The sequence below is a fragment of the Corvus hawaiiensis genome, chromosome 17 (genome assembly GCF_020740725.1).
Source record: "Corvus hawaiiensis isolate bCorHaw1 chromosome 17, bCorHaw1.pri.cur, whole genome shotgun sequence".
In the NCBI taxonomy this organism is placed as follows: Eukaryota; Metazoa; Chordata; class Aves; order Passeriformes; family Corvidae; genus Corvus; species Corvus hawaiiensis.
The window spans coordinates 8,687,981-8,701,989 of NC_063229.1; the positions used below are offsets into that span (position 1 = coordinate 8,687,981).

Below are 14,009 nucleotides of genomic sequence, written 5' to 3' on the forward strand. Positions count from 1 at the left end.
ATTTCCCCCACCTCCTCCTTGACTGGGACAGGGCACAGCTGTGGCAGTGGCCGGGAGCGTGGGAGCCCCAGTGCTTCTCGCTCTTCCTCTTTTTGTCCTCTTCCCTCTGTCTTGTCATGATTGAACCCAGTGACCTTCCAGCCCCCACAATTTGTAGGGCAGAGCTTGATAGGAATCTGGTGGTGAGGAGGAGGAAGAAGAGTGCAGTGTCTGTCTCAGGTCAGATCCCCCTGCTCTGCGCCAGCCCACGCACTGTCTGCTCTGATGGAGCAGGGCTCAGGAACCACAGGGGGAATGGCTGCCCCAGGAACTGCCATGGGGAAGAGAAGGTCATTCCCTGGGGCTGGGATCTGTGCCTGATCCACGGGCCCTCCATTTCTCTGGGCTGGTTTGGTTGTCTGCTGCATCCAACATTTTGGACCTTTTTTCCTTTGGAAAAAAGTATTTCCTGGGGTCTTGTGGGAGCTTCCCTCTGGGGCTGGGCTGACTCCAGTGCTCTGCACCCTGGCACTACCAGACCCCGAGCAGCCCACACTGCTGGACACCCACCAGCCCACACTGCTGGATCCCTGTCAGCCCCTGACATACGATTTTGCCATTTCATGAGGGAAAGGAGACATTGATTAACTCCTGTACTTGCCTTTCTGGAAAGGTTATGGCTTAATTGGTCAAACTTGGGAGTCATGAATCATGTGCTGAAGGATCAGCAGAGATAAGAAAATTTTTGCAGAACGTTGCAAAACACTTTTTGGTAGGAGGGAAAGAGGGATCCAGGTGTGCCCACCCAGCTGTGGGGGCTGATGGCTCTTCAGTGCACAGGACTCTTCCAGGGAAACCATTCACCCTCCAGCCACGGGCCGGAAATTCCCCTTTCTGTTATCAGTTAAACTCAGGATTTGCAAAATATCCTTTTTTATTTTACTTATGGAAAAAGAAAACAACAGGAAAGTCATTGTTTGCTTTATTCAGAAGAATCGTAATTCCATCTGGTTTGAAAAATGACTCTGTTTCCAACTGGAAAGTGCTATTTCTCCAACCTAAAAACTGTAATGGGGGGGATACAGCAGATGAGCTCTCAACAGAGGGGAAAATTGAGCAAGGGAACTGTCAGGCTTGGCTTGGAATGGTGCTGGAGGGAAAAAAGATTTTTTGGTTCTTGCAGTGAGCTGGGCCCCATCCAGCTTGCACTGGCACTGGCCACATGGGATGGGGAGTGGGCACCCTCAGCTGGAGGGCATGGGGATGGGGAGCAGGGACATATCATAAAGTCACCTCGGTGGCCTTGGTGCCGTTTAAGACGTGGCATTATTGGAGAATGGGATGAACTCTAGGCTCACACAGGACAGGCTGTGCAGACCTGTCCGGGGTCTCTAGGACAATGACTTTTAAAGCAAAAGGAATGGGATGGACTCAGTGACCAGGATTTCAGTGGAGCAGGCACAGAATTGTCAGTAGGGAAATCGGTGTTGAGCTGGGAAAGATGGAGTCTAAAAAAATTGTAGGGAGAAGTAAAGAGCAGACAATTGGGTAAGATTAGGGGTGGTGACAGGCGGGAGGTCCTGTGACAGGGCAGGGCTGGGGTCGGTCGCGTTAATGCTTCTTCGGTAATGACCCAGACAGGAGGAGCGTGGCGCCCACGGGGGGCAGCTGGGGCCGTAACCTCCCGAGAGGAGCTCAGCGGGGCTTGGCTTCGGGATCTGGCAAAAACAAGGCTGAGGGGGGTATGAGTGACGCTCAGTCAGACTGGGATGGGCGAGTGCCCTTTGCATCCCGCAGGGTACTAGCCATGACCGTGCTGGGCTGGGAGGAGGAGTGTGTTTTTCTGGAACGGCCTCCCGGGCAGAGATTGCTTCTCCTCTGATGTCTCTTGATTAGCTCATGCTGTGGCTGCCCAGGGGGGCGGCCGGCCAGTGCCCGGCCCCGACAGCCGGGGTCCCGCCTGCCGTCGCCCGCTCCCGGATGCCCAAACGGGCGGTGCAGGGACGCGCCTGCGGGGACAGGGTCTCTGGGGACCTCAAGCTGCTTTGGATCGGCAAGGTCGCACCCAGGCCAAACGGGTCCCAAAGGCTTCAGGACAGCGCGTTTCCAAAACAGAGTGGGGAGGCTGGGCAGGATGACACGGTTCTGCTCATGTACCGGGAGGGAGAACAGGAGACTGAGGCGCTTAACCCTTACAAAAGGGTCCTTTGAGTAGGACCGAGGTGCTGGCAGCAAGCAGGAGAGCCATGCTGTGGGCACAGCCCATGTGGGGGGCACCACCTTCTTGGTGGCACCAGCTGCCTGTGGGCACTGTGCTGGGGTGGTGGGAGCAGCTGGAGCCTGGGTGAGAACCCCAGCACCTGGCTCTCAGTGCGACACAACTTCTCATTCTCCTCCACGAGGACCATCCAGGTGTTTCTCTTCAGGTTTATTAGTGTTAATGGAGTTAGTCCCGTGTTAATGAGCACACACAAACCCAGGGCCCATTGCTGGGGCTCAGCCAGGGCTGCAGCAGCAGCACAGGGGACGGTAAAACCATCCAGTAGAGCAGGGAGCACAGTCAGTGGCAGGAACATCTCACAGGTCTGCACTCCCCTGGGATGCTTCAGGCACAGCTTCTGATGTGGGAACCCTCCCTACTGCCTGAGACAAGGCACTGGTAGGGATAAAGGCACTTTATGGGAGAATTGCTACACAGCTGGTAGATTGTGAATGAATCCTGTGAGCTGGTGATGGAATTACTGCTGATCCACAGCAGGGAGAGCACTAAGGACAGGGAACCAAAGATTCTGGGCCTGAGGGTGGGGTAAGAAGTTCCAGCATCCCACCTCTGATCATACAAAGTCTCATCCGGTCGGTGATTGAGGCTTAAACAGCTGGACAGAAACAGTCCCAACTGGAGGAACTGGTTACTTGGCATTTCCTTTAGCTGAACTTTCAGTGTGGTGGTTCTCCAGGTAAATGATCTGGTGGGCCTTTTCGGAGGGGCAGGGTGGTCTGGGACTCTGAAGATCCCTAGGCAAAGCCAGGCTTGATGCTGGGGCTTCTTCTGTGGAGTTCTGTGAGTCTGAGTCTTCAGAGGAGAAACTGCTCTGGCTGGAAACCTGGAAGTACTGGGCAGCTTCTGGCCGTGGCCCTGCTGGTGCACCAGGTGTGCTGGGATCTGAGGCAGCCCCATGGGGCACAGCCGTAGGACACAGTGGGTCAGCACCTGGAAAGCGTGTCCAGGGAGGCAGGGTGAAAGGACGCCTCCGAGGCGGCTGGCTGCACTCCTGGGTGAGGTGTCCTGCTGCTCCCAGGCTGGCTTTGCTCTTGGGTTTGGGATGGGGGGTGTCAGCAGAGATGTGGTGGTGAGAGGCGCAGGCACCCTGAGGCTTCAGCTGGCAGTGGGGCTGCAGGGAACCCTGCTCCACACCCAGCGTGGAGCCAGGAGAGATGCTGGGCTGGGACTGTCCTGGCCCCTCAGTGCTGGTCTCTGGCTGCTCTGCCAACGCCCTGCTCCCCAACACCGCTGGCTCAGGGCTGGGGGCTGCTCTGCACGTTGGGTCTTCCGTGGGAGGGGCTGCAGACCCTGGGCTGGGGGGGCTGGAGGAGTCTCCCTGCCCATCAACTTGTGCTCCCCAGGCTTCCTGCAGCTCTGCCAGCATCTCCTCCAGGATCTGCCGGGTCTCCTGGTACCTGTGCCGTGCCTCTGTCCAGGCTGCCAACCCTTGGCTGCTCTGCATCCTGCGTACCTGAGCCTTCATCTCCTGCAGCTTCTCCAGGGCGAACTCCACCGAGAGCTTTTGGAAGGATCTCTGCAGGCACCGCAGTGCCTGGCCCTCCCCGCGCTGCGCCCGGGCTGAGCACTGCCGGCAGTCCAGCTTCAGCCCCGCCACCTACAAAAGAGGTGAGAGCGGCTGGTTTCATGGCCACCAGGAGCACCACATCCTGCAGGGGAAGATCCCCTTCACTCACCTTGTTGGAGAACCGGGTGAGCTCCTGCAGCAGCTCCCGTTCTGCCTGCCGCCGCTCCAGCTGCTTGGAGAAGCTCATCAGCTTTGTCTGGAAAAGGGCTGCAGCCACTTGGAAGGCATCTGCCTCGGGGAATGCCGTGTCTCGGACCTCAGCTGCCTCCTGGCACAGGGTCAGGCCATGTTGGTACCGAGCCTGCAGGGACGACAGGAAGGAACAGGCTCCATGCTTGGGAATGGTGCGGAGCTGGGATATGTGCGCAGGGTGACGCGCTGCAGGCGGCACTTGGCATCGCCATCACAGATGGATGGGAAACACTTCCGGGCAAGTGAGAAGAAACAAAGGGATGGGATTTTCCAAATCTCTGCTCTGCCCTGGCTTTGTTCAAAATGCACCAAATGCACCTCCTGTCCCGAGTGGGGTCACTGTGCCTCACCCTCCCTGCAGTGTGCGTGACTAAAGGGCCTACACATTCAGGGGAACAGGAAGATCCTCATCACAATGTTATTCCTGCCCAGGCTTTGCAGGAAAAAAAGGAGCTGCATCGATGGAGTGCAGCAGGGGTTGGGGACAGCAGTCCCAGCCCAGCACACATCAAGGAACAGCGCAGCCACCCCCTTACTGGAACAGGACTGCCCGGAGTCCCCACAATGCTGAGCTTGACAACAGCAGCTTGACAACTGCAGTGTGACTCAACATCTCGGGGACACCCAGTTCTGCCCAGAAGCCTCTTTCCAAAGCCAGGGGATCTCTGTTACAGAAAAGTCCCTCCAAACGTACTGTGGCCTGGGCGAGGAACTCCTTGAAGTGCTCAGTGGAGCCCTGGCAGCTGTCGGGACTCCACTCCTCGGTGCCCATCTCCTGCAGCCGTGCCGCTGCCTCCCCATCCAGCCACGACCCCAGCTGTGAGAGAGCGGAACAGGGATCAGGCAGGACTGGCCATGGCAGCAGCACCTCCCCTTCCTGCCCCAGCCGGGCATCCCAGCCCAGGCTCAGTCACACGCAGTCGCCCATCATGAAAATCAAAGCTCAGGCAATCCTGTCATTCTCCAGGCTTCCGTCATCATCAAAAACATATGAAACGTGACCAAAACACTTAACCATGGAACACCACAGAGGGCAACTTCAACTTGCAGCACCCCAGGGACACCCAGCTCACCTTGCCAAACTCGGTCTCAAGCTCCCGGACCTTGCGGAGGAACTCCAGGCGCTCCAGGCAGCTGTTGGACTGGGACACAAGGTCGTGAAGTTCTTCCTCCAGCTGACTGTACAGCCCCTCAGCCAACTCCATACCAGCCCTGGGAGTTGGGAGGAGAGGGACCATCAGTGCCAGCTGCTGCCAGGTGAGCTCACTGATGCACAAGGTGGAGGGGAGCAGGTCTCTTGGTCGGGTCCTGACTCCGACCCTGCAGGCACTTGGACTTCTCCCCATCCCATGGAACAAAGGGATGGCAGGAACCACGGGATGGGAAAGCCTCACCCCACCGAGAGAAGGGAGGAGGAGGGAGCAGTGAATCAGTGCTGCCTGCATGCATGGACTACGGAGCAGCGTGGCATGGCTGGACCAGTGTGGCATCACCAGAGGGGTGCAGCATTACCGGCCGAGAGCGACATCACCGGGTGAGTACGGAATGGCCCGATTACAGCACGGCTGGGTGAGTGTGCCACGGCTGGCTGAGTAACTCCGGATTACGGCATCACTGGATGTGTATGGCACGTCCAGGTGGGGGTAACATCACTGGCTGACTACAGCATGGCCAGAGGAGTACAGCATGGCCGGATTATGGCACCACTGGATGAGTGTGGCATGGCCAGACAAACGCGACATCACCGGACGAGCACGGCATGGCTGGATGAGCACAGCACAGCTGGCCGAGCGCGGCACGGCCGGGACTTGGCCCCATCTAGTGGCTTTTCCCGAGCCCAGCCCAAGGCATTGCTGCCGGCACTGCAGAGCAGTGACAGATCTGGCCTGGCCTGGGGCAGGAGACCCTCCCAGGGATCTGGCACCACTAAGGCTGAGGGGACTCCTGCAATGGGCTGTCCCAGACGTGCTTCATGCTTCCAGAGCAGGAGAGAGCATGGCAACATGAGCTTGGACTCATGGGGACTCGGCTGTCCATGGGGAGGTGGCTCTGTCAGCCAGCAGAAGCAGGGGGGCGTCCCTGGCACTGGCACCCCTTGACCAGTGGAACTGCCCCATCCTACCTGACGTGGTCGGAGGCGCAGAGGCGGGCGGCCTCCCTGCGCAGCCTGGCCAGCACGAACCCGCCCTCACGCTGCACCCGCACCAGCTGAGGGTCACTCAGCACCTTCTGCATCAGCTCCTGGTGCCTCCTGATGCCCGTGGCTGCATCCTGTGGCAGGAGGGAGGGTTGGTTGTCTTACCTGGGGCCTCACCTCAGGAGCAGCCAGTCTGGGAGTGGTTATGCCAAGTTTTTGGCAACTGGAGTGAAATGTTGCTGTGGCTTCACTGCAGATGGGCACTTTGGGAATGTCCCCAACCTGTGGTGCTGCCACTCATTACCTGTGTCCCTGCCAGTGCATCGGTGTTCCGCAGCTCCTGGATGCAGCACTGCAGCAGCTCCGATGCCCGCCTGAGGCCGGCTGTGAAGGGATGCAGCTTCTGTGGGGGACACACACGGCGGGTCAGCAGGGGCAGCCTGCCCATGAGGAGAAGGAGGAGGAGGAGCAGTGCTGGGACAGAGCAGGGAATACTGTGAGGCACTGGGTTAAAGCTGATGAGGAAGGGAGCGTGGTGGTGGATGGGCAGCTGCAGGCAGGAGCAGGTAGGAAGGAGCTTGACCCTCCTGTGCTCTCCTTTTCATTCCCTTCTCCCAGGCCTTCTTGTCACTTTTCCAGGGATGTGTGTGGGACATGTAAGATGCAGTGGGGACAGAGGGACACAGGGGAGGTGAGGCAATGGCTCTTGGCGTGGTAACAGACACCTGGAAGAATTGAACCCACTCGCCGTGGCAGTAGGGGAAGGCACCGTCCAGCTCTGGGGGCAGCTGGGAGCTGTCGACGTGGCGGCCCAGCGCCTTCAGCGATGTCAGGGTCTCCACCTGCAGGGCACAGGGCTTGTAAGGCTGCCTGGAGCAGGGAATAATCCCCTACTGCCCCAACCCAGGGGACAGGGACAGGCTCACCTGCACCCCGGACAGCCTCTCACGGTGAGAGACCAGCTCCTTCTCGGCCAGGAGCAGCATGCTGTGGATGCAGCCTGGAGAGACACTCTGTGGGAGGCAGGGGAGAATCACCTGGGCAAACCCCACACACAGCCCTCAGGTCACCCATGGCAGTGCCGGGGTTTCCTGGGTTGGCTGAAGCTGGAGCGCCAGCACACCTTCACCCTGCAAGGCTCCGAGGGACCCCCAAAGGGTGGCAGCACTCCCTCCCAGACAGGAACACCCCTGGCATGTCTGTGGCACAGGCACACAGAGCCTGGCGTACCTGGACGGAGCGGAGGGCCGAGAACAGGACGGGAGCCGGCGGCTGCTTCCTGGCATCCACCACAACCGTCAGCCCAACGTCCTTTGCCTCTCGCCTCTCGCCATTCTTCACTTCTTGCCTGGTGAGGCAGAACACAGCAGGAGTGGGGGGTCCTTCCCTAGGGCAGGACCCTCTCAAAGCCCCCTCCCACATTCTGCACCCCCAGGCAGGCAGGAACCCACAGCCACAGGTGGTGCCTCATCCCTGTGGGATGCCTCTGCCAAGGGCTCAGAGCATGTTCCTCTGGCAGGGGCATGGTCCAGGGTCCTCGGGGATGTGCCCAAACCAGCATGTGTGGGATGCTGGACACCCATCCTGACTTAGCCTGGGAGCTGCCTGGGAGCCCTGAGCCAGGAAGCAGCAGGGGGTCCCTGCTTGGTCCTGCTGGCCCTTACCTGGGGAGGGAGCAGAGGTAGAGGATGAGCCTCGCCAGCTCCGCAGCTGAGCACCACGCAGCCCGCCAGGCACTGCCACTGGTGGTCACCAGGAGCAGGGCCCTGCCCAGCTTGTCCGAGCTCCCTGTGGGGAAAAGGTGAGTGATCCCTGTGGCAGCAACCTGCCACACCTGAGCACCCCACAATGGGCTGGGGTACCCATCGGTTCTGCCTCAGCTCAGGGCCCGCCAAGGTGCAGCCCCTCTGGCCCTTCCAGAGGGGGAGAGCCAGCCCGGGGGTGCTCTCGAGATGAATGCCTGGAATTCCAGAGCTGCTGGGGATGGTTTTCCTGAGAAAAAGATGGGTTTTGTTACTGCTTTTTGGTTCTTGGGAAAAAGAAGGAACCAAATGTTTAGTATTTGGCAGCTAAAGCTGAACAGCTTCACTGGAGAGGAATGGTGTGGGAGGGCTTGGGGCGGCTGGGACTGGGGCAGCTGCTCTGCACAGGCTGCCTGCATTTATGTTTTTAACGTTTTTGCCCAGCTGAAAGGAAATTTTCCGCTTGGAGTATTTCTGGCCTCCAGCAAAGCCCTGAAAACTTCCTCTAGAACACCCTCTCCAGCAGCCTGTGTTTCCATCCAGAGACCTCTCCCGCCCATGCCCCGGGCTCGCGATGCCAGCAGTACCTGGCAGGCAGATGATGCCTGAGCGCAGCAGCCCAGCGTGCAGGTCCTGCCAGGCTGGAGGCTCCTGCCCAGCAGTGCCAGTGCTGGGCACAGAGGGACCATTCTTGCAGCTGGCACTTTCCGGGCACCGTTCCTCCGTGGGAGCAGCAGTGGCTGCATTCATACCTGTGCACGGGGATAGAGGAGAGAGAAGCTGGCGACACACAGCGAAGCAAAGGAATAGCGAAGCCCCAGCAGTGCCTGGTCAGGCGCCGCAGCCCCACAGAACAGCACCTTTCCCTGCTGCCCTGGCTCTGCCCATCCTGGGAGAGTAGATGGCCGACATCTTCTTCCAGGCCCCCTCGTGCTGGCCGGTGACTCTTTCATCCCCGGGGGCTGCCCCTAGCCGTGTGCCCTTCAGGAAGGAGAACTTGTGGCTGGAACCTGGGGGGAGCTGGGGGCTGCCCCGCTGCACCAACCCCCCTTGCCCCAGCACCCCAGGAGCTGCTCGGCGGGACTGGCGGGTGAGAAGCTTGGGGCTGCCAGCCCCCTTCCTGTGCTGTGTGGGGGTCTCACGGGGGGTGGCAGGGGGCAGCTCAGGGCCAGGGCTGTCTGGCTCCTCCAGGATGGCTGCCATTAGCCCAGAGCCGAAGCTCACCGGGTTCTGCAGTGCAGCCATGTAGGAGTCACGTTGGCGGCACTTTGGGCCATGTGGCCCTGGCTCCTGGGTCAGCTTCCTCCCCAGGCACGGGCTGCAGGGACTCTCCTCTGAGCTCAGTGCTTCCCCACAGGGCCAGGCATCTGCTTCTGTTCCCCCATTCCATGGGAGCTTCACCTCAGCCCCAGCCCTTATTCTCCCTGGAAGGCAGGGGGGCAACAGGGATCTGGTCAGGAGGTCCATGTCCTCCTGGGATTGCTCCAGCAGGTCTACATACTCCCCCTCCAGGTTCTGGCTGATGATTTCACTGAGGCTGGGCATAGCCACTGGGGCCAGCTTCTTCCGCAGCCCTGCCTGCTCCACCTTGATCAGTCCCGGGTATCGTCCCTGGCTCGACGTCCGAGAGGTGGCCTTGCAGCCTGGGATGGTGCCCACAATGTTGCTGTAGGGTGTGGGGACATTGGCTGTGCCATGGGGCACAGGTGTGCCAGGTGCTGCCAGCTCAGGTGCAGTCTCAGGAGCAGGTTCATGCCAGGCATCTGCAGGCACACTGTCAGCTCCAGCCCTGGGCTTGTCAGTGAACTCGGGCGTAGCAATCCGGCTCCACGGCAGTGGGGTGACACCGTTCTCGGTGGCCACCAGGCAGGTGTGCAGGGGAGCTCCGGCCCAGCTGCTGTTCACCTCCTCCAGCCACGCGTTGGTGAAGAGCAGTGCGTGGGTGGCCTCAGGGACTGGTGTCTCCTCCACTGAGCGCAGGTCCAGGGAGAGGTGCTTGACAGTGACACGCGCCGTGTGCTCCTCGCAGGGCTCTGCTTGCAGGTAGAAGTCCCCAGGGCGCAGCAGGAGGGGGTTGAGCGGCGCGAGGTGCACAACCACCTTCTCGTGCAGACACAAGGGCCAGCCTTCATGGAGAAAGATGCGGTTAAAGTAGGGAGCCTAGGAGGGAGGAAGAACACAGCGCATGAGAGAGCCCTGCCAGCTCTGTGCCTCCCAGCCACCCCCACCCCGCGCTCTTGCTGCCCAGCTCTGTGCTTCCCGTGATGAGGATGAAAGAGCCTGGTGACCCAATGCATGTCCCTGAGCCAAGCCCCTGCAGCAGAGCTCTGCAAGCCCACCCTGAGCCATGGCTATTCCCATGGTGCGGAGTCTACCCATGTGCTTACAGAGGGAAAACCCCTGCTTAAGCCTCTCCAGGATCAAGACAAGAGGACTCCAGAGTCCCCCTGCCCTTCTTGCAGGGACCACATGTGCTGGACCAGTCCCAGGGAGCTGGGTGTGCTATGGTCCCCTCTGCACGGAGTGGATGGGACAAGGAGTGGACGTGCAGGGAGGGACCCCACAGGTCAGTGTGCCCATGCAGGCAGGACTCCTTAGGGCAAAACCCCCCGTGTCCAGGAGTGGCTTATGGGGGCACCATGGTGGGGCACAGGGGCTTACACAGGCCGCCTGCCGCAGGCGCTCGAAGAGCCGCTTGGCCGGAATGAGGAACTGGAGCAGGCAGCAGAGCCCATCCCCCTGGTAGCTGGTCTCCAGCAGCCGAAACACCTGGCCCAGGACGGTGGGAGCAGTGGCTTCGAAGGGGGGGTAGAGAGCCTGGAGAGCGCTTTGCACCGCCGCATCCAGCGACCTGGCATCCTGCGGGAGGAAAGTGTCGATGGTGGGAGAGCGGCCCCGCAGCGGGGACACCGTTCCCCCTGACCCGGTGCCTCTGCCCACCATCCCACGCTGCACTGTGCCACTGTCAGGGCCCTGGGACACCCACACTGGCAATGCTGCTGAGCTCAGGGGCTCCAAACCCTCCTGCGCTGGAAACGGAGGGAACCGGGAGTGGAGCAGAGCAAGCACGACGCAGGCGGGGCGTGCGGCACGGCGGGTCCGGTTCCCAGCGCCGGGCTGTGGTTAAGGAGCCTGGGATAAGCCCCGAGGCAGCAGCCGCCTTGCTCGGCCGCCAGCCATGTGGAGGCGGAGGAGCCGCAGCAGCCGAGGGGTTAAGCGGAGTCAGACCAGACAGATCGTGGGGCTGTGCCGGGCTCCGCGGCTCGCTGCAGGAATGCAGCAGATGGGAGGAAGGACAAACATCTGAAGATGGATAGGGTGTTTTGGTCCAGACTCATTGCTGAATTCGCCAAACTCAAAATTATTCCTGCATTTTCTGGGAAGCGTTCGTCCGCGTTGCATCCCCCCGCACTGCCCCAGAGCGGGGCGAGGACACTGGGTCTGTGCCACGTGTGAACCAGCAGTTCCCAGTTGACTCCCTCAGTGCTGCAGGAGCTGTAGGCTGTGTGGCACGGCTGGTACACGGAGGGAAGCCATCCCACGGCTCCCGTGATGCCCAGGCTGCGCTCCAGGCAGCGCAGGGATGACTCTGGCACAGCTGTCAAGGGGAACCCATTGGTGAGTGGGGAAGAGGAGCATCCTCCAGGCACCTGCTCCCATAAGAGCACCCAGGAAGTCTGGTGGGATTAGCTCAAGGTGAGCATTAGTTTCAGGCAGCTAATCCCTGGTCCAGGAGCCCATACAGAGACAAAGGGGCCACAGTTAATGCAGCTTAATTAGTTTTAATGCGCTTTAGCTAAAGCACTTTGCAGTCATGCTCTGGTTAATTCTTCAGGACTTTTTTTCCATGTCTCAGCACAGGAATCTCCTGCCCTTGCACCTGACAGGAGAAGCCACAGAGCTAGGCAGAGGAGGAGGCAAGCCAGTCCCTTCTCAGGGCCCTGATCTGCCAATGTGTTTCCTGTCCAGGCTTTCTGTCCTTGGACCTTTCTCCTCAAGCTTTGTCTTACTGTGTGCAGTAGAATGTACTACACAAGTAGACAAGTAGAATGGACTGGAGACCTTACTGTGGAAAATCCCTGCTGAAGGGCAAAGCCCAGCACCCCACTCCATGTTGCTCCAGTGGGGCCCTGGTGCAGCTACCACCTCCATGCCCAGCACTGCCAAGCTCTATCTCCCCATCCCAACACTGAGGTGAGGAGCCCCAACAGCACAGGAGGATCCATCCAGCTCCGAACACTGCCACACGAGATGAGCCGGAACTGCCTGACCTGCCTTCAACAGTCTTTTAAATCCTTCCAGGGATGGAGACTCCACCATTGCCTGGGCAGCCTGTGCCAGGACTTGACAACCATTTCAGTGAAGAAATGTTTCTCTAGTATCCAGTCTAACCCTCCCCTGGCACCACTTGAGGCTGTTTCCTCTCTGCCTATCACCCAGGACTTCATCCAGCAGCAGGGACTGTGTGTGCCAGTATCAGGAGAGAACCAGGGATCGATGGAGGCACCAGACACAGCCTGGGTTGTGCTGGGGAATATTTTGGCCTGGAATGACTGACTAAAAATGTTTTCATGGAGTGTCACAAAGCACTTCATCACTGAGGGAGGCTTTTGGGGTAACCATGGTGCAGTGGCTCTGAGTTTGTAGGCGAAGCCACATCCGGGCCGGCCAGGAGCCCGTAGGAATCCAAAAGCAGCCAGTTATCCCAGTCCCTCCACCCGCTGCGAGGGAGCGAAGCCGGAACAAAGGCATTAGGGAGCATAAGGAGATTTACATTTGCAAAGCTATTTCCATTTTAATAAGCCAAAGTGCTGTTAAATAGAGATTGATATTTCTCCCCAAATACCCATATTTTTAAAGTGGTTTACACCAACAAGACGGGCTGGGGTTTGGGGTTTTGGTGCGGTGAAGTTGTTTAACCCATGCCCAAAGCCACAGGGTGACTCAGCTTCAGCTCCTTTCTCCCCCCCTGCTCAGGAAGGAGCGAGTTTTGAGCCTGGGACAAGTCCTGAATACCAATTCCTCTGCCTCTCCGGCAGCTCTTGCTGTCACCAGCTTTGGCAGGACACGATGCAAGCGCTCAGCCCGGCCCGGAGCGGGAGGCCGCGCTCAGCACAGAGCCCGGGGCAACGGCACGTGCCGGCTGCGGTGACGAATGATCCCATCGGTCTGCCGAGCATCCCCCTGTGCCGGCACGGCCCACACGGCAGCTCCCGCTCGCTGCACCCATCCCCCTGACAAACTCTGCAGGGAAGTTTAAGCATCGCAGGATGCAGCCCCGCACACACCTGCCCAAGCGGCCACGGCCACGTCCTCCTCCACACCTGATCTCCAACCTTGCACTGACCTTCACCTTCACACCCACCTCCACCTCCACGCTGACCTACCTCCACCTTCACACCCACCTCCACCTCCACGCTGACCTACCTCCACCTTCACACCCACCTCCACCTTCCATCTGCCTCTGCCTTCCCACCCAGCTGTGCCCTCACACGCACAGCCACCTCTGCCTTTGCACCTCCTTCCACCTTCGCTCCCGACCTCCCTCTGCTGTCGCTCCCGCTGCCCACCCCGTGCCCACCCGGTGCCCGCGGGACCGGCAGCCACGGGGAGGGGCAGCGGCAGGGAGAGGGATGCCCCAGGAATTACCATGTTTCCCAGGAAGTGGCAGAGGGGCCGGGGGGCCGCGGCACAGACCGTCCCGTCCCTCCTCCTCCTCCTCCTTCTCCTCGCCGGCTCTCCCCGGCCCGGGGCTCCCGGCCGGTCCCCGCTCCGCCGGCGGCTCTTCCCGGCGCCGGCGCCTCCGGAGCCGCGGGCGGGGGCGGGCAGCCCCGGGCCCCCGGCCCCCTCCGCCCGCCGCGCCTCTTCTGAGGGAAAAAAAAAAAAAAAAAAGAAGAAAAAACAAAAAGAAGGAAAAGAAAGAAAAGGCGAAGAAAGCGGGAGCGGGGCGGGGCGGGGGAAGGGGCTGGTGGGGGTGGCCCGGAGAGAGCCGGGGGGGGCGGGGGGCCGCTTTCCTGTGCCCGCCGGCGGGAGCCCTCCGTGGGCAGTCGCCCTGTGTGTCCCCGAGGGCGGGGGGGCGGCTCCCGCCGGGATGGGATGGGATCGGAGCGG

The 14,009-nt window shown here is 60.2% G+C and overlaps 1 protein-coding gene across 2 annotated transcripts; it reads right to left on the reverse strand.

The window, feature by feature from the left end:
* Positions 1-895: 895 nt before the first annotated feature.
* On the reverse strand, positions 896-13,662 carry KIAA1755 (KIAA1755 ortholog). Of its 2 annotated transcripts, XM_048322046.1 has the most exons (15): positions 13,548-13,662; positions 10,560-10,757; positions 9,123-10,058; positions 8,759-8,879; positions 8,486-8,650; positions 7,821-7,944; positions 7,387-7,504; positions 7,083-7,169; positions 6,882-6,998; positions 6,461-6,559; positions 6,142-6,290; positions 5,093-5,231; positions 4,714-4,836; positions 3,937-4,128; positions 896-3,857 (listed from the first exon to the last, which is right to left on the reverse strand). In XM_048322046.1, exons 1-15 carry the CDS (start codon positions 13,548-13,550, stop codon positions 2,889-2,891), a joined length of 3,540 nt encoding a protein of 1,179 aa, XP_048178003.1. In that variant the 5' UTR covers positions 13,551-13,662; the 3' UTR covers positions 896-2,888. The 2 variants fall into 2 exon arrangements, with proteins under 2 accessions (XP_048178003.1, XP_048178002.1); XM_048322045.1 differs by having other exon boundaries at positions 8,759-10,058.
* Between the last annotated feature and the right edge of the window lie 347 nt (positions 13,663-14,009).

Coding starts and splice junctions, on each gene's coding strand:
- KIAA1755 (XM_048322045.1), bottom strand. Junction 8,651..8,758: donor AGCCAGGGCAGCAGGGAAAG/GTGCTGTTCTGT, acceptor CCCCGTGCACAG/GTATGAATGCAGCCACTGCT. Junction 4,129..4,713: donor AGTTCCTCGCCCAGGCCACA/GTACGTTTGGAG, acceptor TCGTCCCTGCAG/GCTCGGTACCAACATGGCCT.